Source organism: Oncorhynchus mykiss, chromosome 17, assembly GCF_013265735.2.
Source record: "Oncorhynchus mykiss isolate Arlee chromosome 17, USDA_OmykA_1.1, whole genome shotgun sequence".
Taxonomy (NCBI): Eukaryota; Metazoa; Chordata; class Actinopteri; order Salmoniformes; family Salmonidae; genus Oncorhynchus; species Oncorhynchus mykiss.
The window spans coordinates 17257768-17282020 of record NC_048581.1 but is presented as its reverse complement, the minus strand read 5'-3'; the positions used below and the strand labels follow the sequence as shown (position 1 = coordinate 17282020).

The window sequence follows — 24253 nt, the reverse complement described above, 5'->3', positions numbered from 1 at the left end:
TCTCTCGCTCCCCCTCTCTTTCCTTCTCTCCCTCTCTTTCTTTCTCTCTCTCTTCCTCTCTCTCTCTCTTTCTCTCTCTCTGTCTTTGTCGTGTGTGTGTGTGTGTTACTGTGTGTTTATTTCCAAGACATAACACATATCTGTTCTTTCTCTCCTAGCTTCTCTTACTGTGTGTGTTTCACTGTGTCTTTATTGAAGACCTAAACATTGTTCTTGTGATCTTCTTCTCCTCTAGCTTCTCATGGAGTTCGTCTCGGATGGACCGCAACATGATCACGGTCATGACTGGCCAGGTGATCGACTTCTTCGACCGCGACTTCTGCGAGCTCTACGCCGTGTCCGAAAAACTGGACCTCTACAAGGAGTTCAACCTCAGCCCACCTCCCAAAATGGCCGCCGCCGCGCGGCTCAAAGTGGAGCCTGTAAAACCCCAGTTACGAGCCGCCACATCCAGATTCCAGGTCAGTCTAGGCAACTCGCGTGGAGGTGATCTCCAGGTGCCTGCACATAAATACCACAACCCCAAATACTCTTTGGTGTACGGGAATAGTGTTCCTGGACTGATGGGGTCCTTGCAGGATCTACCAGGCATAGAAAAGACGGCTATAACTGCGGGTCCTGAGGGACTAATGCAGGTGAACAGCGAGTGGTTGGATCAACTCACCCCGCTACCACCCGACAGCGGGAAGGTAGGGCCCAAAAAAACCAACAGCATTTTGGAGAAGAAATCCCGCTCTTCTTTTAAGAAACTCTTCAAGGGGAAATCGACAGCCAATCAGAGCGTGGACACCGGGGGTGATAGCCCGGCAACCAGTCCAATCTCCTCCCCCACATCATTGGGAACCAATAGTATGGAGGAGATGAATAACCTTGAAGTCATGGTGAAACAACCAATGAAGAGTAAGAAGTTTAAAATGAGCCTGAAGAGTGCTTCTCAACAGACTGTCAACACACAGGACAATGACAGTAAGTTGTTTTTCTTGTCTCATTATTTTAGCTCAGTTTGATCCTCTCCTTCTCCCTCTCTCGTCGTTATGTTGATACCTGTATTTCTCTGTTTATCTCAGGTCATTTAACCATTGTACTATTTTACTCCCTCCTCTTTCTTTCTTTCTTTCTTCCTTTCTTTCTTTCTTTCTTTCTTTCTTTCTTCCTTTCTTTCTTCCTTTCTTTCTTTCTTTCTTTCTTCTTCCTTTCTTTCTTTCTTTCTTCCTTTCTTTCTTTCTTCCTTTCTTTCTTTCTTTCTTTCTTTCTTTCTTTCTTTCTTCCTTTCTTTCTTTCTTTCTTTCTTTCTTTCTTTCTTGCAGGCTTGAAGAGCCGCAGGCCATCAACAAAGAACAAATGTAGTCCATCCTGATTCAAAACCTGAGTCACTCCGGATTCAAACCACCCCACTCAACTGGTTCTCTGTGGGACTCCATCATACCTTTGGGATCTGGTGCAATAATTACTATAATGTGTCAATTCTACTTGCTCAGTACAGAGATATTCTCTGGACAAACAGAGCCGTCCTGAAAGCAGAGACCGGCGATAGGTGGAACAGCGCCACTGGCCGCCCCCAGGCACATTGGTTGTTGTTTTTCTTCTGAGGAAAAGAGCGTCCATGTCTGAAGTAACGTCTTCGTCGTCGTAAAGTGTAACGTGGACCTGGCGGTTTCATCGCTATGGATACCAGGATGAGGAGGCGCTGTCACTGAGCACCAAGTCTGGGATTCTTATTTCACCATGTAAAGAATAACGCCATGTTGCCTTGTGAAGTCTTGTATGTCATTAATGTGTCATTAATTCATGTGTGTGTTTCATGCTGTGACCAACGTATGTCAATGATAAGGGGGTTGTGGAATGGATCTGAATGGGTATTTGAGTGTGTGTTTATTCAGTACATTAAAAACAATCGTGTTTTTCTGAGTTTTCTAGTCGTGTAACATTTGTGGCCTGATTCGCCAGTGGTAGTTATGTGTGATGAGGTTTAAGGTTTCTGTGGTCATGCCTTTGTCTTCAGTGACGGCACTGTAGACAGTGATGATTCTGGTCTGCCATCTAGTGGCTGTAGACCTGATTGAGCGGAATAGATTCAATAGCTGTAACACTTGTTCTGACGCTCTGACGTGTGTGTGGGAGGTGGACTCGTTGAGCACTGTGTGGCTGATGGGACCAAGCATTGTCACTTCCTCACAAATACATCGTATCCCCTCCCCATCTTCTCTCTCCCTCTTGCTCTCTCTCTGCCCTTCACCCTCTCCCCCTCTCTCTGCCCTTCACCCTCTCCCCCTCTCTCTGCCCTTCACCCTCTCCCCCTCTCTCTGCCCTTCACCCTCTCCCCCTCTCTCTGCCCTTCACCCTCTCCCCCTCTCTCTGGAGGTTTACACAGTTCCAAGCCCCCCTCTCTCTCTCTCTCTCTCTCTCTCTCTCTCTCTCTCAAACACACTCCCATCCTATCTCCCCCTCTCTCTGGGTGTTTGCACAGTTCTAAGCCTCTCTCTCTCTCTCTCTCTCTCTCTCTCTCTCTCTCAAACACACTCCCATCCTATATCCCCCTCTCTCTGGGTGTTTGCACAGTTCTAAGCCTCTCTCTCTCTCTCTCTCTCAAACACACTCTCTCTCTCTCTCTCTCTCTCTCAAACACACTCCCATCCTATCTCCCCCTCTCTCTGGGTGTTTGCACAGTTCTAAGCCTCTCTCTCTCTCTCTCTCAAACACACTCTCTCTCTCTCTCTCTCTCTCTCAAACACACTCCCATCCTATCTCCCCCTCTCTCTGGGTGTTTGCACAGTTCTAAGCCTCTCTCTCTCTCTCAAACACACTCCCCTCCCATCCCTCCCTCCTCTCTGGGTGTTTGCTACAGCTCTAACCACAGAGAGGAACCACAGGCGTGAGGGGAACTGATGCAAGGGAGGACCGATGTGTGTGTGGCGCAACACTGAAACAGGAAGTACAGAGGCACACAGGAAGGCGATGAGAGGTGTTGATGACTAAAGACCACTGTTCGCTCAACACTGGCCCAACTGACCATAAACGCTGATCTGGAGTCAGTTTGACATCCCCCCCCCCCCCCCCCCCCCCCCGCTAATGGTTAAGGTTAGGATTGGGGGAGGGGAACTGATCCTAGATCTGCCACAGAGGAGAAACTTCACCCTGGAGCATTAGAAACACACCTGAGGCTTTAAACACCTGTAGGAATGTTTTTCCATAGCAGTTTTTAGCCCATGACTCATTAATGTAGAGCTGTAATAATCAGAAGATAATAACGTGGCTATGTCCAGGCTATACACAGGCTATATCCAGGCTATACACAGGCTATATCCAGGCTATACACAGGCTATACACAGGCTATGCACAGGCTATATCCAGGCTATACACAGGCTATATCCAGGCTATACACAGGCTAGACACAGGCTATACACAGGCTATATCCAGGCTATATCCAGGCTATGCCATTGATACAGACTCAGTTTGTGTTAAGTTTTCTCAATACAACACAACATAATGGTATGAGACAATAGGTTCTGTCCATTAGAAACGGATAAGGAGGTTTGTGTTGTACCGCTGTTAGTTTTGTCAGATGAGGAGATGACTAGGGTGTTGTTCCCAACACCACCAGCAGGGGTCACTTCTCTATAGAGATCAGTGTTGGACACGCGCGCACACACACACATGCACAGTCTTGTACAGCTAACTTTGTGGGGAAACACAATTCAGTCCCATTCAAAATCCTATTTTCCCTAACCCTTAACCCATACTCTTACCTTAACCTTAACCCTAACCCTGAACCTAACCCTTTCCTTAACCCTAACCCCAAATCTAACCCTAGCTCCTAACTCTAACCTTTAACGTAATTCTAACACTAATTCTAACCTTAACCCCCTAGAAACAGCATTTGACCTCGTGGGGACGAACAACATGTCCCCAATTTGTCACATTTTGTTTGTTTACTGCTCTTCATAGTTATAATAGTTAAACACACACACACACACACACACACACACACACACACACACACACACACACACACACACACACACACACACACACACACACACACACACACACACACACAGTAAGAGGAAGTGAGAGATAGAGTAACCTGTGTTTGTGTGTGCGTGTGTGCGTGCGTGTGTGTTCAACCGGAACATGCAGGTGTCCCTTTCCTTCTGACTGAAAACAGGACTTACTGCTCTCACCCTACTGGTGGATTTGCCCCTGACCACTGATCTAAGGTCAGTTTAACATTAACTCTGATGGTTGATAATAGGACTGGGAGAGAGGGAGCTGATCCTAGATCTGTGCTTACAGGCAACTACCACCCAGTAATCTGACATGTTCACAATGGCCTCTGTTTGCCATTTATTAAATAATCAATTGAACAATTAAAGAACAAGATAAAAAATAAACATGAATAGAAGAACATGGTAGAGACAATAGTTCTGTGTGTGTACTCCCAGGTTCTGTATGTGTACTCCCAGGTTCTGTGTATATGTACTCCCAGGTTCTGTATGTGTACTCCCAGGTTCTGTGTGTGTACTCCCAGGTTGTGTATGTGTTTGTGCTTGTGTGGCATGACGGTGACAGAAGAGTTGTTTGTGTGTTTGTGTGCTATCTCTATTCACCTCTGTGATATAAATACTGTGTTGACTTCCTGGTGAGATGTGATGGTTTCTCTCTCTAACCAATACAGTCTCATCTATAGACACAGAACAGATACAATAACCAGGCGACTCAGAGATCCTCTCCACAGTTTTAGCATACAGAAACAAATACATTTCAGTCATTTAACAGACACTCTTATCCAGAGCAATCTACAGGAGCATTATGGGTCATGTGCCTTGCTCAAGAGCACATCAACAGTTTTCCACCTAGGAGGCTCGGGGATTCGAACCAGCGGCCTTGTGGCTACTGGCCCAATAGTCTTAACCACTAGGCTACCTGCCGCCCAGGTACAGTTGGCGAAGCGAACCAAGGCGAACCAAGGTGGTATCTATTAGCATGATGTACATCCAGTACATAGAACAGGTATGATAAACCAGACACAGAGGTCTTATAACAGAATCTTAAATGGCACCCTGTTCCCTATTTAGTGCACCACTTTTGACCAGGGTCCATAAGGCTCTGGTGGAAAGTAGTGCACTGTATAGAGAATTGTGCACCATTTGGGACACAGACAAAGAGTCATACAAGGACAGTAGGTGGAATCAGCCATGCTTGAGGTCGTATCTATCTGCAGTATGTACATGAGAAACCGCTCTCTTGGCTTGGCTTCTGTCACCACCTCAACAAACAGTATGTACAGGTCACGTTGACAGCTGTTGACAATGACAGTATTTCATCTCACAGGGTAAGAAGGAAGTCCTTTGACACGGCGGTGGTTGAAAATGAGAAGTCCCTCTTCCAGACAGAACACAGTTCCACCCTTTTAATCCAGATAAAAGTCCAAATCAGTCCCCAGCAGTCTTCTCAGGAACTCTTCTTGCAACAAAACAAATTATCCCTCAATTCTCATTATGACAAAAGTTCATTTCTAATTCCTTTTTAAGGTAGAAGGTCCTCATTCTCACTGTTGAAAGTGTCCAGGTTCCCAATGCTTAGTCAGTTCAACTGAACCTGAACCTAAGTCTATTGATTGTGCTATTTGCTGTAGGGGTTCTATCTCCCTCTGTGGTGCAGTACTGTGATTGACCCACAGGGGGTGCTGTCCTGTCTCAGTCTTGGGGAGCCTGGTTGATCACCTTCTTCTTACGCACCGACACCAGGTCATAGAAGGGGTCCTTGGTGATGCTGGCTCTGTAACGTGAGATATCAGGATGGTGAGTTGTTAATGGTGTTGTGATTGCGTGTGTAGCCTCTAAAAGCCCAGCCTAGGCAACATAGAGGAACTACAGTACTGCCTAGGTCACTGCTCTACCGCTTAAATCAAATACTAAATCATAGCTGGTAAGATGGAGACCACAGAGGTTCTTTTTAACCAGTGGCGAACTACCTTCACTAAAACCACTGCAAAGGTTTTGCCTGCAAACTTTGGTTTTGAATCGCGACGTTCTGGAATGTCTGCCTCCTGATTGGTCGGGAGACCCTAGTCACTGTGTGTGTGTGTGTGTGTGTGTGTGTGTGGTGGAACTGGGAGGAGCTATAGGAGGATGGGCTCATTGTAATGGCTGGAATGGAATCAATTGAACGGTATCAAACACACCAAAACACATAGGAACCACACCTTTGACTCCGTTCCATATATGCCATTCCAGCCAATACAATGAGCTCGTCCTCCTATAGCTCCTCCCGCCAGCCTCCACTGGCGTGTGTGTATTCTCCTGTAGCTCCTCCCACCAGTGTGTTCTTCCATGCGTAGTACCTGATGCTCTCTATCCATGTGTCTCGTTCCTCAGCGGTAGCGGCACAGATCATGTACGACTGGTGTTTCCCCTCCACCACTCTGCCGTCTGTCTCTGTCTTACACGCCTTGATCTTCTGACCCCTGCTGTTGGGGTTATACAGCTCCAGACAGTACTGAGGAACAGAGAGAAACAGACAGGAGCAATCAAGTCAATCACACGGAAGGATAAGTAAGGGTGAGTAGTGCATTCTTACTGGTCCGCTCTCACTCTCTCTCTTTCACGCACATGGTGCACACACACGCACATGCACACGCACACACACACACACACACACACTGAAGGATGAGTGTCTAAGGGCATTGTATTCTTACCGGTTTGCGTGCATACACCACCTCTCTCACACACAGGTTCTCCAGAGGGATGATGCCTCTGGGCTCCTTGTCCTGTAGAGAGAGGTGAGGTTAGAGGAAGGAGTTTAGAGAGGGAGGGATGATGTCTCTGGGCTCCTTGTCCTGTAGAGAGAGATGAGGTTAGAGGAAGGAGTTTAGAGAGGGAGGGATGATGTCTCTGGGCTCCTTGTCCTGTAGAGAAAGGTGAGGTTAGAGGAAGGTGTTTAGAGAGGGAGGGATGATGTCTCTGGGCTCCTTGTCCTGTAGAGAGAGATGAGGTTAGAGGAAGGAGTTTAGAGAGGGAGGGATGATGTCTCTGGGCTCCTTGTCCTGTAGAGAGAGATGAGGATAGAGGAAGGTGTTTAGAGAGGGAGGGATGATGTCTCTGGGCTCCTTGTCCTGTAGAGAGAGGTGAGGTTAGAGGAAGTTGTTTAGAGAGGGAGGGATGATGTCTCTGGGCTCCTTGTCCTGTAGAGAGAGATGAGGTTAGAGGAAGGAGTTTAGAGAGGGAGGGATGATGTCTCTGGGCTCCTTGTCCTGTCGAGAGAGATGAGGTTAGAGGAAGGTGTTTAGTGAGGGAGGGATGATGTCTCTGGGCTCCTTGTCCTGTAGAGAGAGATGAGGTTAGAGGAAGGTGTTTAGAGAGGGAGGGATGATGTCTCTGGGCTCCTTGTCCTGTAGAGAGAGGTGAGGTTAGAGAGGGAGGGATGGATGATGTCTCTGGGCTCCTTGTCCTGTAGAGAGAGGCGAGGTTAGAGGAAGGAGTTTAGAGAGGGAGGGATGATGTCTCTGGGCTCCTTGTCCTGTAGAGAGAGATGAGGTTAGAGGAAGGTGTTTAGAGAGGGAGGGATGGGTGGAGGGAGTTGCAGTAGAGGATGGAGGGAGGGACCAAGGAAGGAGGGGTGTGGAGGGATATAACCGATGCAGAGGGAATGTTTTCATTGGGCGGGGAAGAGATAGAAGGAATGTTTTCATTGGGCAGGGAAGAGATAGAGCGAATGTTTTCATTGGGCGGGGAAGAGATGGAGGGAATGTTTTCATTGGGCAGGAAAGAGATAGAGCGAATGTTTTCATTGGGCGGGGAAGAGATAGAGGGAATGTTTTCATTGGGCGGGGAAGAGATAGAGGGAATGTTTTCATTGGGCAGGGAAGAGATGGAGGGATATAACCGATGCAGAAGGAATGTTTTCATTGGGCAGGGAAGAGAGATGGAGGCATGAAAATCAATAGGGAAGTTAGAAAGGAAGGAGAAGGTGATGAGAGATGTAGATGAACTTAAAGGAGGAATGAAGAGGTATTGAAAGGGGTCAGTGAGATGGAGAGAAGGATGGACATAGAGGAGTAGACAGGTAGGAGAGACTTACAGTGGTGTACTCAAAGTAGCAGAGACTTACAGTGGTGTACTCAAAGTAGCAGAGACTTACAGTGGTGTACTCAAAGTAGCAGAGACTTACAGTGGTGTACTCAAAGTAGCAGAGACTTACAGTGGTGTACTCAAAGTAGCAGAGACTTACAGTGGTGTACTCAAAGTAGCAGAGACTTACAGTGGTGTACTCAAAGTAGCAGAGACTTACATTGGTGTACTCAAAGTAGTAGAGACTTACAGTGGTGTACTCAAAGTAGCAGAGACTTACAGTGGTGTACTCAAAGTAGCAGAGACTTACAGTGGTGTACTCAAAGTAGCAGAGACTTACAGTGGTGTACTCAAAGTAGTAGAGACTTACAGTGATGTACTCAAAGTAGTAGAGACTTACAGTGGTGTACTCAAAGTAGTAGAGGCAGTTGTCAGTCAGGATGAACCATCTCCTCTTCCACGTCTTCACTCTGCCTCCTGACCAACCAAACACACACATCTGACATACTGTAGATATGCTACGGCTTTTGTCTGTTTACTACCTAGACTGCATCCTACTGTTGGTTTGCTCCACTAGACTACAGAGTCGAACAGGAAAGGGTAGGTGCTGGCTTTTAATGTTCCAGGTGTGAGTTGTAAATCAGCTAATAACATCTCTGGATATCTGTGAAGGGCGGAGCTCCCCAAGGAGCAACAGTATTTAAGAGGTACGTCAGCTAAATTATATCATGACCATGTTGTTGGGTGTCTCACCTAGTTTGAGGAGCCATCCCTCCCTGTCGGGGTTGAAGAAGGTGTGAGTCAGGTCGTTCCCATCATCCTCTGGGATTTTAAAGGGCTCGTTCCTGATGCTGTCGTACAGTTTCTGAAGAGGGAGACAGCAGAGAAGCCAGCTGATGAAGTAAGGGCCATTTCCTGGTTTGACATACATTATGTTTAGTTTTATACAACTACATTTTTCCACTGCTATCAAGGTAGAATTCAAACCAATCAAACCAAACCCCATAGCTACATAGCGGCCGATCCCAATACTTCAGGGTCATGTGACCTATATGAACACTGTGAATGGCCGGTGTGTCTCACCATACACATCTCATTGGTCAACCAACTACTACTTCCTGATCATGTGACCTATGTGGCCTCTCTGATTGGCTGCTGTGTCTCACCATGAACATCTCATTGGTCAATGAACTACTACTTCCTGATGATGTGACCTATGTGGCCTCTCTGATTGGATGTTGTGTCTCACCGTGAGCAGCTCATTGGGCAGGTCCCCTCCGTTGTTGATGCCTCTGTTCATAGAGATGAATCTCTCTAGAGGGGTCTTGTCCTTCACGTTGGGGTTGTGGAGGCTGGTGTTCAACATGATGATGGCAAACGACAGGATGTAACAGGTGTCTGAGGGAACACAGAGAAATGTAGACATTATACACAGTTTAAATTGTGATTTCATGGAAATGAGAACACATACAGTACATCTACACACACACACACACACACATACACACACACACACACACACATACACACACACACACACACACACACACACACACACACACACACACCTCTATACTGATAGATGTCTGTGTTGCAGTCACAGTAGCGAGTGGTTACACCACACACACACACACACACACACACACACACACACACACACACATACACACACACACACACACACACACACACACACACACACACACACACACACACACACCTGTAGACTGAAAGACTTCAGCGTTACAGTCACAGTAGCGAGTGGTTACACCACACACACACACACACACACACACACACACACACACACACCTGTAGACTGAAAGACTTCAGCGTTACAGTCACAGTAGCGAGTGGTTACACCACACACACACACACACACACACACACACACACACACACACACACACACACACACACACACACCTGTAGACTGAAAGACTTCTGCGTTACAGTCACAGTAGCGAGTGGCGAAGGTTTCCATCATGCGGTCAATCTTCTGAGCCTCGCCGGGCAGACGGAAACTCCACAGGAACTGCCTGAGACATTCAGACAGACATTCAGACAGGGGGTTCAGACCAGTCAAGCTCACAGAGCTCCTGTGTTCTGCCTTCAGACTACAACTTCAGCCCAAGTCATCTACAGTTATTTGACCAAATGTATTCTGTCATTTTAACATAGCTGAGAATTGAAAGGTTAGTTGATGAACAGCCCGTCAACCTACCTCAGTGCCTGTACCAGGTTGAGGTCTGAGAACTCATGGAGGTCCACAAAGGCTTTCAGTGTCTGGAGGTGGAGGTCTTCTCTGTAAAGACACAAGCAGACTGAGGAGACGGAGAGACACGAACTACAAGAGCTATCATCATATTATTATTGACATGATATCACTGTCTCCCAACTCCTCGAAAATCTCCCCCTTTGTCCTCTCCCCTCAGCCATCGCCGCTGCATCACCACCATCATCATCATCACCATCATCATCATCACCACCACCACCATCATCACCATCATCACCATCATCATCATCACCACCACCATCATCATCACCACCATCATAATCACCATCATCACCACCATCATCATCACCATCATCATCATCACCACCATCATCATCACCATCATCATCATCACCACCACCACCATCATCATCATCACCATCATCATCATCACCACCACCATCATCATCACCATCATCATCATCACCACCACCACCATCATCACCATCATCACCATTATCATCACCACCACCATCATCATCACCACCATCATCATCACCACCACCACCATCATCACCATCATCATCACCACCACCATCATCATCATCATCACCATCATCACCATCATCATCACCACCACCATCATCATCACCACCATCATCATCACCATCATCATCATCACCACCATCATCATCACCATCATCATCACCAACACCACCATCATCATCATCATCACCATCATCACCATCATCATCATAACCATGTCCCTACTGTACCTCTCTCCCAGGTAGTCTCCAATAGCAGTCTTATTGAGCCCCTCCTCCTTGTAAAGGAACTCTGCTATTGGCTGAGGGTTCCTCTCCAGAAGCTTGTTCTCTACCAGATAGTTTATACCCTAGAATGATTTAAAACAGACATCAATTAACCAATACATCACCCAGTCAATTAGACAATCAGTCAGTCAGATACTATAAAACACTTGAAATATAACACTTTATATAGCTTTTACAGTGATAAGAGTGAGTAACACATACACACACACACACACACACCGGCCTTCCGATCTGTGATTGGTTGTTAAATGCTGTTGTTTGTCTTGTTTCAGAATGAGCTCATAGATTCCATCTGTTTGACTAGACTTCCTAAAAGCTTGAGACGGAATTAGGGCACTGTTTAAAAAAAAATCACTATTCCTTAATACTCAATATCTCTTCCTCTTTCTCATCAGCACTGTAACTGAGGGGAAAAGTTACATTCTGTGTCAATAGTCAACTGTTGTAAATAGCTTTAGCCACTAGAGCAGTGGTCACCAACCCTAGTCCTGGTGATCTACTGGATGTAAATATCTTTAGCCACTAGAGCAGTGGTCACCAACCCTAGTCCTGGTGATCTACTGGTTGTAAATAGCTTTAGCCACTAGAGCAGTGGTCACCAACCCTAGTCCTGGTGATCTACTGGATGTAAATAGCTTTAGCCACTAGAGCAGTGGTCACCAACCCTAGTCCTGGTGATCTACTGGATGTAAATAGCTTTAGCCACTAGAGCAGTGGTCACCAACCCTAGTCCTGGTGATCTACTGGTTGTAAATAGCTTTAGCCACTAGAGCAGTGGTCACCAAGCCTAGTCCTGGTGATCCACTGGTTGTAAATAGCTTTAGCCACTAGAGCAGTGGTCACCAACCCTAGTCCTGGTGATCTACTGGTTGTAAATAGCTTTAGCCACTAGAGCAGTGGTCACCAACCCTAGTCCTGGTGATCTACTGGTTGTAAATAGCTTTAGCCACTAGAGAAGTGGTCACCAACCCTAGTCCTGGTGATCTACTGGTTGTAAATATCTTTAGCCACTAGAGCAGTGGTCACCAACCCTAGTCCTGGTGATCTACTGGATGTAAATAGCTTTAGCCACTAGAGCAGTGGTCACCAACCCTAGTCCTGGTGATCTACTGGATGTAAATAGCTTTAGCCACTAGAGCAGTGGTCACCAACCCTAGTCCTGGTGATCCACTGGTTGTAAATAGCTTTAGCCACTAGAGCAGTGGTCACCAACCCTAGTCCTGGTGATCTACTGGATGTAAATAGCTTTAGCCACTAGAGCAGTGGTCACCAACCCTAGTCCTGGTGATCTACTGGATGTAAATAGCTTAAGCCACTAGAGCAGTGGTCACCAACCCTAGTCCTGGTGATCTACTGGATGTAAATAGCTTTAGCCACTAGAGCAGTGGTCACCAACCCTAGTCCTGGTGATCTACTGGTTGTAAATAGCTTTAGCCACTAGAGCAGTGGTCACCAACCCTAGTCCTGGTGATCTACTGGATGTAAATAGCTTTAGCCACTAGAGCAGTGGTCACCAACCCTAGTCTTGGTGATCTACTGGTTGTAAATAGCTTTAGCCACTAGAGCAGTGGTCACCAACCCTAGTCCTGGTGATCCACTGGTTGTAAATAGCTTTAGCCACTAGAGCAGTGGTCACCAACCCTAGTCCTGGTGATCCACTGGTTGTAAATAGCTTTAGCCACTAGAGCAGTGGTCACCAACCCTAGTCTTGGAGAGCTACTGGATGTAAATATCTTTAGCCACTAGAGCAGTGGTCACCAACCCTAGTCTTGGTGATCTACTGGTTGTAAATAGCTTTAGCCACTAGAGCAGTGGTCACCAACCCTAGTCTTGGTGATCTACTGGTTGTAAATAGCTTTAGCCACTAGAGCAGTGGTCACCAACCCTAGTCTTGAGGGAGCTAGTGGTAAGTATAGGGTTTTGCACCAGACCAGCAGTAACACACGATTTAACTTCAGACATCACCTTACAATCCACCAATGTCTTTGCCTGACTCAGATAACTGGTATTGTTTACCTAACTCTGTATCTAGTTCAGGAGAATAGAAGGTAACAGGTGACAGCAGATGCATGTTGTGAGTTGGTTGTCATAGCTATGAACTATGATGCTGTGGTTGAACTTTAACCACAGTGCGTTGTCTTGATGAGACACGCACAAGGCATTGCTGCTGTTATGAGAGATGCATCTTCCTGTCAGAAAGGAAGCCCATAGTGGAGCCTCTGTTTGACCTGAGAAGGTGGCTCAGGCACACACACACACACACACACACACACACACACACACACACACACACACACACACACACACACACACACACACACACACACACACACACCACTTACCTGTGTCCAAACATTCAAAGGTGATATGAGTGGACTGTACCCCTCTCTCAGACTAAACCTTGTATTAAATTGAGGAATTGAGGAAAAATGTCAGAATTTGTTCCAGCCACAACCCACCTATACAACCTACCTATACAGAGCTGTGGTTCATAGGTCAAGTATGATGTCATCATGGCTTCAGTGTGTCTGTGTACGTGTGTACTTACTTGTAGGTGGTCTCACATGCTCCTAACACCCCTCCAACATTTCCTCCCCCCACACAGAGGGGACAGGATGCGGTTTGCTCTCGCTACTCTCCTCCCCTCTCTCTCTCACGATGACAGATAATTTGTTCACTCACCTTTTTAGGGTCCATGTTGAATTTCTTCTTCCCACTTGAGAACTGCTTTCCTTTCTCAAGGACTTTGCTGCATAGAGAGAAAACAATAACAGAATAACTTCTTAACAAATGACCTTGTAAACAAACACGATGCAGTGAAGTAGGTCGGTGTAATTCATTGTATGGGTTGTTAGCTACAGGACAGGAAATTATAAGACATGTTCAACTAGTGAAGAAGTGATTCATCAGCTGTCACGTTCTGACCTCTATTTCCTTTGTTTTTGTATTTATTTAGTATGGTCAGGGCGTGAGTTGGGTGGGCAGTCTATGTTTGTTTTTCTATGTTTTGGTCTAGTTCTATGTTCGGCCTGATATGGTTCTCAATCAGAGGCAGGTGTTCGTCATTGTCTCTGATTGGGAACCATATTTAGGTAGCCTGGGTTTCACTGTGTGTTTGTGGGTGATTGTTCCTGTCACTGTGTTTGTTTGTCACAGGAGAGGACTGTTTTGCGTTTGCACATTTCTTGTTTTTGTTAGTTTGTTCATGTGTATTGAGTTATTAAAACATGAATAACCACCACGCTGCGCTTTGGTCCGCTTCTCTTCCTCCTACAGACGAACGCCCTTACAGAATCACCCACCGCGACAGGACCAAGCGGCGTGGTAACGGGCAACAGCGGCACAAGGAGGAATGGACTTGGGATGATGTGTTGGACGGCAAGGGTTGCTACACATGGGAGGAGATCCTGGCGGGAAAGGATCGCCTTCCATGGGAACAGGTGGAGGCAGCGAGGAGAGCAGAGGCAGCCGGAGAGAGGAGCCGGCGATATGAGGGAACACGGTTGGCAAGGAAGCCCGGGAGTCAGCCCCAAAAATTTCTTGGGGGGGGGCTAACAGGGAGTATGGCTACGCCAGGTAGGAGACCTGAGCCAACTTCCTGTGGTTACCGGGGGGCTAGAGAGACCGGGCAGGCACCGTGTTATGCTGTGGAGCGCACGGTGTCCCCAGTGCGGGTGCACAGCCCGGTGCGGTACATTCCAGCTCCGCGTATCGGCCGGGCTAGAGTGGGCATCGAGCCAAGTGCCATGAAGCCGGCTCTACGCATCTGGTCTCCAGTGCGTCTCCTTGGGCCGGCTTACATGGCACCAGCCTTGCGCACGGTGTCCCCGGTTCGCCTGCATAGCCCAGTGCGGGCTATTCCACCTCGCCGCACTGGCAGGGCGACCGGGACCATTCAACCGGGTAAGGTTGGGCAGGCTCGGTGCTCAAGAGCTCCAGTGCGCCTGCACGGCCCGGTCTATCCGTCACCACCTCCACACCCCAGCCCTCCGGTGGCAGCTCCCCGTACCAGGCTGTCTCTCCGGCCCATCCGTCCAGAGCCTTCCTCCTCTCCAGCGCTGCCGGAGTCTCCCGCCTCTCCGGCGCTACCAGAGCCTTCCTCCTCTCCAGCTCTGCCGGAGTCTCCCGCCTGTCCGGCGCCTCTGCCGGAGTCTCCCGCCTGTCCGGCGCCTCTGCCGGAGCCTCCCGCCTGTCCGGCGCCTCTGCCGGAGCCTTCCGCCTGTCCGGCGCCTCTGCCGGAGCCTCCCGCCTGTCCGGCGCCTCTGCCGGAGCCTCCCGCCTGTCCGGCGCCTCTGCCGGAGCCTCCCGCCTGTCCGGCGCCGCTGCCGGAGCCTCCCGCCTGTCCGGCGCCGCTGCCGGAGCCTCCCGCCTGTCCGGCGCCGCTGCCGGAGTCTCCCGCCTGTCCGGCGCCGCTGCCGGAGTCTCCCGCCTGTCCGGCGCCTCTGCCGGAGTCTCCCGCCTGTCCGGCGCCTCTGCCGGAGTCTCCCGCCTGTCCGGCGCCTCTGCCGGAGCCTCCCGCCTGTCCGGCGCCTCTGCCGGAGCCTCCCGCCTGTCCGGCGCCTCTGCCGGAGCCTCCCGCCTGTCCGGCGCCTCTGCCGGAGCCTCCCGCCTGTCCGGCGCCTCTGCCGGAGCCTCCCGCCTGTCCGGCGCCGCTGCCGGAGTCTCCCGCCTCTCCGGCGCTACCAGGGCCTTCCGTTTCTCCAGCGTTGCCGGAGCTTCCCGTCTGCCCAGCGCCAGCTGAGCTTCCCGTCTGCCCAGCGCCAGCTGAGCTTCCCGTCTGCCCAGCGCCAGCTGAGCTTCCCGTCTGCCCAGCGCCAGCTGAGCTTCCCGTCTGCCCAGCGCCAGCTGAGCTTCCCGTCTGCCCAGCACCAGCTGAGCCTCCCGTCTGCCCAGCGCCGCCAACGCCGCCCGTCTGCCCAGCGCCGCCAGTGCCGCCCGTCTGCCCAGCGCCGCCAGTGCCGCCCGTCTGCCCAGCGCCGCCAGTGCCGCCCGTCTGCCCAGCGCCGCCAGTGCCGCCCGTCTGCCAGGAGCCGCTAGTGCCGCCCGTCTGCCAGGGGCCGCCAGTGCCGCCCGTCTGCCAGGGGCCGCCAGTGCCGCCCGTCAGCCAGGGGCCGCCAGTGCCGCCAGTCAGCCAGGGGCCGCCAGTGCCGCCAGTCAGCCAGGGGCCGCCAGTGCCGCCAGTCAGCCAGGGGCCGCCAGTGCCGCCAGTCAGCCAGGGGCCGCCAGTAAGCCAGGGGCCGCCAGTGCCGCCAGTAAGCCAGGGGCCGCCAGTGCCGTCAGTCAGCCAGGGGCCGCCCGAGCAGCTGCCCCTCTGTCCAGAGCAGCTGTCGCCCCTCTGTCCCAAGCTGCTGCCGCCCCTCTGTCCCGAGCAGCTGCCCCTCTGTCCCGAGCAGCTGTCCCTCTGTCCAGAGCAGCCATCGCCCCTCTGTCCCGAGCTGCTATCGCCCCTCTGTCCCGAGCTGCTATCGCCCCTCTGTCCCGAGCTGCTATCGCCCCTTTGTCCCGAGCAGTTGTCCCTCTGTCCCGAGCAGCTGCTTCACCTCTGTCCCGAGCTGCCCCTCTGTCCCGAGCAGCCCCTCTGTCCAGTGGGGTCATTGAGAGGGGTGGTCATGGTGAGTAAGCCAGGGAGGCGGACAATAAGGCGGACTAAGACAATGGTGAAGTGGGGTCCGCGTCCCGCGCCAGAGCCGCCACCGCGGACAGACGCCCACCCAGACCCTCCCCTATAGGTCAAGGTTTTGCGGCCGGAGTCCGCACCTTTGGGGGGGGGTACTGTCACGTTCTGACCTCTATTTCCTTTGTTTTTGTATTTATTTAGTATGGTCAGGGCGTGAGTTGGGTGGGCAGTCTATGTTTGTTTTTCTATGTTTTGGTCTAGTTCTATGTTCGGCCTGATATGGTTCTCAATCAGAGGCAGGTGTTCGTCATTGTCTCTGATTGGGAACCATATTTAGGTAGCCTGGGTTTCACTGTGTGTTTGTGGGTGATTGTTCCTGTCACTGTGTTTGTTTGTCACAGGAGAGGACTGTTTTGCGTTTGCACATTTCTTGTTTTTGTTAGTTTGTTCATGTGTATTGAGTTATTAAAACATGAATAACCACCACGCTGCGCTTTGGTCCGCTTCTCTTCCTCCTACAGACGAACGCCCTTACATCAGCAAAGAATAATACATTCATAAAAGATGACCACATAGTTTATAAAGGACAACACATGTAAAGTATGGATAAGGAATGAACAGGGACTGATTAGGGGATGAATAGGGGGTGAGCAGGCTATGAATTGGGGGTGAATAGGGAATGAATAGGGGTTGAGAAGGCTATGAATAGGGAATGAATAGGGGTTGAGCAGGCTATGAATAGGGAATGAATAGGGGTTGAGCAGGCTATGAATAGGGGGTGAATAGGGAATGAATAGGGGTTGAGCAGGCTATGAATAAGGGGTGAATAGGGGTGAGCAGGCTATGAATTGGGGGTGAATAGGGAATGAATAGGGGTTGAGCAGGCTATGAATAGGGAATGAATAGGGGTTGAGCAGGCTATGAATAGGGGTTGAGCAGGCTATGAATAGAGAATGAATAGGGGTTGAGCAGGCTATGAATAGGGAATGAATAGGGAATGAATAGAGGTTGAGCAGGCTATGAATGGGGAATGAATAGGGGTTGAGCAGGCTATGATTAGGGAATGAATAGGGGTTGAGCAGGCTATGAATAGGGAATGAATAGGGGTTGAGCAGGCTATGAATAGGGAATGAATAGGGGTTGAGCAGGCTATGAATAGGGAATGAATAGGGGTTGAGCAGGCTATGAATAGGGGGTGAATAGAGAATGAATAGAGGTTGAGCAGGCTATGAATAGGGGGTGAGCAGGCTATGAATAGGGAATGAATAGGGTTTGAGCAGGCTATGAATAGGGAGTGAATAGGGAATGAATAGAGGGTGAATAGGGGTTGAGCAGGCTATGAATAGGGAGTGAATAGGGAATGAATAGAGGTTGAGCAGGCTATGAATAGGGGGTGAATAGGGAATGAATAGAGAGTGAATAGGGGTTGAGCAGGCTATGAATAGGGAGTGAATAGGGAATGAATAGAGGTTGAGCAGGCTATGAATGGGGAATGAATAGGGGTTGAGCAGGCTATGATTAGGGAATGAATAGGGGTTGAGCAGGCTATGAATAGGGAATGAATAGGGAATGAATAAGGGGTGAATAGGGAATGAATAGGGGGTGAATAGGGAATGAATAGGGAATGAATAGGGAATGAATAAGGGGTGAATAGGGAATGAATAGGGGGTGAATAGGGAATGAATAGGGAATGAATAAGGGGTGAATAGGGAATGAATAGGGGGTGAATAGGGAATGAATAGGGAATTAATAGGGAATGAATAAGGGGTGAATAGGGAATGAATAGGGGGTGAATAGGGAATAGGGAATGAATAGGGAATGAATAGGGAATGAATAGGGAATGAATAGGGAATGCACAAGCCTAATGGTTAAAAAGAAGAACAGTGATAATGGTTAAGGAAGGATAAAAGATTAAAGACCACTCACTTCTCCTCTGTAGACTCAAAGTCTTGAACTTCCGCCATGACTTTGTCAATCTCCATCTTTAGCTTCTGGAAAAGGATTTTCAGACAAGGGTGATTCATAGACCATAGACCTCTGTGTGTGTGTGTGTGTGTATGTGTGTGTGTGTGTGTGTGTGTGTGTGTGTGTGTGTGTGTGTGTGTGTGTGTGTGTGTGTGTGTGTGTGTGTGTGTGTGTGTGTGTGTGTGTGTGTGTGTGTGTGTGTGTGTGTTTACCTGGATGTCCTCTAGCAGGTCTCTCTTATGCATCTTCATGCTCTCAATCTCCAACCTCTCATCTGCAGTGAAATCTGAAGACACTGTAGTGGAGACATGACAACAGGAGAGTTATTATCTGAAGACACTGTAGTGGAGACTTGACAACAGGAGGGTTATTATCTGAAGACACTGTAGTGGAGACATGACAACAGGAGGGTTATTATCTGAAGACACTGCAGTGGAGACATGACAACAGGAGGGTTATTATCTGAAGACACTGTAGTGGAGACATGACAACAGGAGGGTTATTATCTGAAGACACTGTAGTGGAGACATGACAACAGGAGGGTTATTATCTGAAGACACTGTAGTGGAGACATGACAACAGGAGGGTTATTATCTGAAGACACTGTAGTGGAGACATGACAACAGGAGGGTTATTATCTGAAGACACTGTAGTGGAGACACGACAACAGGAGGGTTATTATCTGAAGACACTGTAGTGGAGACACGACAACAGGAGGGTTATTATCTGAAGACACTGTAGTGGAGACACGACAACAGGAGAGTTATTATCTGAAGACACTGTAGTGGAGACACAACAACAGGAGGGTTATTATCTGAAGACACTGTAGTGGAGACACAACAACAGGAGGGTTATTATCTGAAGACACTGTAGTGGAGACATGACAACAGGAGGGTTATTATCTGAAGACACTGTAGTGGAGACATGACAACAGGAGGGTTATTATCTGAAGACACTGTAGTGGAGACATGACAACAGGAGGGTTATTATCTGAAGACAGGGGAGAAGAGAAGGAGATGGTAAAGAGGAGAGAGGAGAAGAGAAGGAGATCGAGGAAGAGGAGGGGAGAAGAGAACGAGATTACTAAAAGAAGAGAGAGGAGAAGAGAAGGAGATGGAGGAAGAGAAGTAGAGAACAGATGGAGGAAGAGGGAGGAGAGTGGATTGAAAAAGAGGAGAAAGAGGAGAAGAAGAAGAACATGAGGAGGATGATGACAAAAAAGAGGAGGACAATGGAGGAGGAAGAGGAAGAAGCATCCGTTCAAAAGCACCAGAAGTCCACAACATCTCATCAGATGGCCTACAGTTAAAAACAAATCCCTGTTACGTACATCAGATGGCCTACAGTTAAAACAGATCCCTGTTACGTACATCAGATGGCCTACAGTTAAAACAGATCCCTGTTACGTACATCAGATGGCCTACAGTTAAAACAGATCCCTGTTACGTACATCAGATGGCCTACAGTTAAAACAGATCCCTGTTACGTACATCAGATGGCCTACAGTTAAAACAGATCCCTGTTACGTACATCAGATGGCCTACAGTTAAAACAGATCCCTGTTACGTACATCAGATGGCCTACAGTTAAAACAGATCCCTGTTACGTACATCAGATGGCCTACAGTTAAAAACAAATCCCTGTTACGTACATCAGATGGCCTACAGTTAAAACAGATCCCTGTTACGTACATCAGATGGCCTACAGTTAAAACAGATCCCTGTTACGTACATCAGATGGCCTACAGTTAAAACAGATCCCTGTTACGTACATCAGATGGCCTACAGTTAAAACAGATCCCTGTTACGTACATCAGATGGCCTACAGTTAAAACAGATCCCTGTTACGTACATCAGATGGCCTACAGTTAAAACAGATCCCTGTTACGTACATCAGATGGCCTACAGTTAAAACAGATCCCTGTTACGTACATCAGATGGCCTACAGTTAAAAACAAATCCCTGTTACGTACATCAGATGGCCTACAGTTAAAACAGATCCCTGTTACGTACATCAGATGGCCTACAGTTAAAACAGATCCCTGTTACGTACATCAGATGACCTACAGTTAAAACAGATCCCTGTTACGTACATCAGATGGCCTACAGTTAAAACAGATCCCTGTTACGTACATCAGATGACCTACAGTTAAAACAGATCCCTGTTACGTACATCAGATGACCTACAGTTAAAACAGATCCCTGTTACTGACATCAGATGACCTACAGTTAAAACAGATCCCTGTTACGTACATCAGATGGCCTACAGTTAAAACAGATCCCTGTTACGTACATCAGATGACCTACAGTTAAAACAGATCCCTGTTACGTACATCTGCAAGATAATCTTAACCAAATGAAAAGCACATTACAGGCAAACCACTGAACCGGCCACAGGAGAGATTTAGCATCAAATTAACAGGAAGAAGGCCAGAATATGACTAGTATCGTTCATAGGAACGATACCGGTCATCACCACAAGCCATTCAGATACAGCACACAGGTATCCCATCACATTGTGTTTACACTCTCTCTTTCACAACCCTTCATCCCACAACTGTCTGTCTATACTCCTACCTGATGAGCTCTCGGCTCCTAACTTTGTGTGTGGTATGCAAATGCATGAGCTACTGTGTTAATGCGATAGTGAATGTGATATTACCCAGTTCAGTTATAGCAGGCTAGATATCCATACACACCATGTGTTTTCTATGTGTTGGTGAAGCTGTGAAAAGTAATGGAGGAGGAATATAAAACAACTGCAGAGAGCTTCTAGCCAAACTCACGTTGTTTATCTTCATCCAAGCATGGCAACCATGAGCCATGGTTGGGGGGGTGTGTGTGTGTGTGTGTGTGTGCGCGTGTGTGTGTGCGTGTGTGCGTGCGTGCGTGTGTGTGTGTTTGTGTGTGTGCGTGCATGCGTGCGTGCGTGCGTGCGTGTGTGTGTGTGTGCATGCGTGCGTGCGTGCGTGTGTGTTTGTGTGTGTGCGTGCATGCGTGCGTGCGTGCGTGTGTGTGTGTGTGTAGGCATGCATCCATGCGAACCAGAGGAGGGTGTTGGCTCTAACTTAAGAGGTTAAAGAAAAATATCAACAAGCAGCAGTTTTGGTTAGTTAGTGTTAGATATGGGCTGTTATACTGCTGTTAAACAGATAACCACTAGTTCTCTGTTCTACAGCCTTCATACAGCCTGTAATATGACCTGAAACTCACACACTGACGTGACCAAAATACTATTTAGCTTCAAAACAATCTGTGTAACTCCATCAAATTAAGTTTTGGGACGACATATTTATGTCATAATTTACAATGCATTTTAACAAGAAATGCAATTTAGCTACATAATAACCTTTTTTGTATCTCAAGGAAATGAAGTTTGGAGATGCTATATTTATGTAACACATAATAAAACAAGCCAGGTCCCAGACATGTCTGTGCTTTTGTCAACTCATGGCTATAGCATGGCAATGAGTGACAAGGACTTGGTATGATACCACAAACAGACTGTCACTCGGGCTACAATAAGTCCTCCATCCTTTTAGGTGTCATGACAACTGAGCACGAAGTAGTCGTTCATTCATCAAGGTGTTACCATTCCCCTTTCTGTCATGATCATTCTTCACAGTGTTTCGAAACAGGAGGGATGTCAGTGGAAAGGAAGGAAAGAACATAGTTCCTCTTGCAAGACCATGAAAACGTATATTAATTTGTAGAAAATCTGTTACAATAATGTTAAAAACAGGTAGGGTAATTCAAGATAATAATGCCTACCACTATGATTACTTTTGGTAGCAATGCTTATATTCACAGGTGAGAATAACATTTTAGACCCTGAATTGAAATGCAATAACAATTTTAAAAAGTTAACTTACCCATTTGGCAATCGGTCATTGGCACACAGGAGAAACGGTCAAACTCGGTAGCCTACGGACCCTATAACCTACAGGTATTTAAACATTACAAAGTAATGAGTCATCCATGCAAACTCCACAGCTCAATAATGTAAAGTGACAGTCAAGATTATCTTGTTGCAACACACCCTCTCTCTCCCGTCACATTATAGGCTCGAGGCTACTTGTGAAAATCAACGTCGTCAGAACAGAAGTTGCTACATCCGCAATGATGTAGCAACTGCCTCAATGTAGATTTATGTTACAGTTTACAGTAAAGTGTTTACTTGAAAACGAATCAAATTTTATAATCAAAATGACGAGTAGGCTATTGTATTTTGTGTAATGTATAAATAGACTTTCACGAAGTGATTATTGACACGTTGAACAGAATTAACCAAAAACAGACTGAGGGAAAGAAAACGGTTCCTCCTTGATAAATGGCACCAAAACGCCCTCTAGTGTTTTTACATTACCATTACAGTTCAGTCAACAAGGCCCAAAAGTTATTTATAGATGAGCAACTTATTTTCATTGAAAGAGTCAGTGACGATGAAGATGATGATGATTATAATGTATTTGTATATTTGTATATAAATGTATGATGTATATTTCAAACATATCTTGCATTTCAATGTGTGATGGCAGGCTATCTTTGATGTTTGTGTGTGTGTGTGTGTGGGGGGGGGGGGGGGGGGGGTCTGTGTATGTGTGTTTGTGCATGCTGCAACAGTGAAAGAGAGAGAGAAAGAGAGACAGAGAGAGAGACGGAGACAGGGAGAGAGAGAGAGATAGCGAGAGATAGGAAGAAAGAGAGAGAGAGGAAGAGAAAGCGAGAGATCACTCAGTGATCGATAGAGAGAGATCACTCAGTAATCGAGAGAGAGAGAGAGACAGAGAGAGAGAGAGAGAGACAGAGAGAGAGAGAGGGAGAGAGAGAGATCACTCAGTAATCGAGAGAGAGAGAGAGAGAGGCAGAGAGAGGAAGAGAGAGAGACCGAGCCCTGCAATGCCAAGAGCTGAGAAAAGAAAGAAAAGAGTTCCCTCATCCAGCTGGTCCTGAGTTCACAAACCTGTTCTACTAACACACTGAAGCCTCAGTCAGGACCAGAACATCCAATCAATCAGGATAAACCAAATTACAACACAGTCAAAACAAAACTATATTGCTTATTGGGAAACACAAACACAAGCACAAAGCAAAATGCAGTGCTATCTGACCCTAAATCGACAGTACACCGTGGCTAAATATTTGACCATGGTTACTGATCAAAACCTTAGAAAAACCTTGACAAAGTACAGGCTCAGTGAGCACAGCCTTGCCATTGATGTCAAAAATATAAAACAATTAGAGAGTGTCATTTTCCTAAATTTGAAATCCTTATTCAAGGTCTCAAAGAGCTCTCTGATGAGAGTAGGCTACCCATCCTGTTGGGGGAGGACGCAGAGAGCTGTGGGTTGGCAGCGCACTACATTGCTGCCTGCCATAAGATGAGGGACAGTGTTTGACAGACCAATCAACCTGCACATGTACTCTACTGTATGCTTATTATTGTTCAATGTATGGTTATTTTGACCCTTGGTTATTGTTGTTACTGTTGTCCCGTTGACAATTCTGATTCTCATTTTTATTTATTTTTATATTGTAAATATCAAAAAGAAGCT

General features: G+C 47.7%; 2 protein-coding genes across 2 annotated transcripts in view; one reads left to right on the top strand and one right to left on the bottom strand.

Moving 5' to 3' along the window:
• Positions 1-2163, top strand: part of LOC118940342 (protein FAM83F-like) — a 16778-nt gene extending 14615 nt beyond the window's left edge. The window contains exons 4-5 of the mRNA XM_036949169.1: positions 236-966; positions 1308-2163. Of these exons, the coding sequence (XP_036805064.1) occupies positions 236-966; positions 1308-1357 (781 nt within the window). The 3' untranslated portion in view covers positions 1358-2163. The remainder of the gene's footprint in view (positions 1-235; positions 967-1307) is intronic.
• Positions 2164-4326: 2163 nt separating this feature from the next.
• LOC110526324 (cytohesin-4) lies at positions 4327-22812 on the bottom strand. Its single transcript, XM_036949168.1, has 14 exons — positions 22738-22812; positions 22571-22638; positions 18912-18994; positions 18661-18725; positions 13800-13866; positions 11061-11179; positions 10294-10374; positions 9996-10108; positions 9319-9467; positions 8823-8934; positions 8470-8546; positions 6698-6769; positions 6344-6498; positions 4327-5778 (listed from the first exon to the last, which is right to left on the bottom strand). Exons 2-14 carry the CDS (start codon positions 22587-22589, stop codon positions 5697-5699), a joined length of 1194 nt encoding a protein of 397 aa, XP_036805063.1. The 5' UTR covers positions 22590-22638; positions 22738-22812; the 3' UTR covers positions 4327-5696.
• Positions 22813-24253: the final 1441 nt, after the last annotated feature.

Bases quoted from the DNA above. Each gene is read 5' to 3' on its own strand.
- LOC110526324 (XM_036949168.1), bottom strand. The intron at 6,770-8,469 runs GTAAGTCTCTAC...CTCTCTCTACAG, and splicing joins ACTACTTTGAGTACACCACT to GACAAGGAGCCCAGAGGCAT. The intron at 6,499-6,697 runs GTAAGAATACAA...TCTGTTCCTCAG, and splicing joins TGGTGTATGCACGCAAACCG to TACTGTCTGGAGCTGTATAA.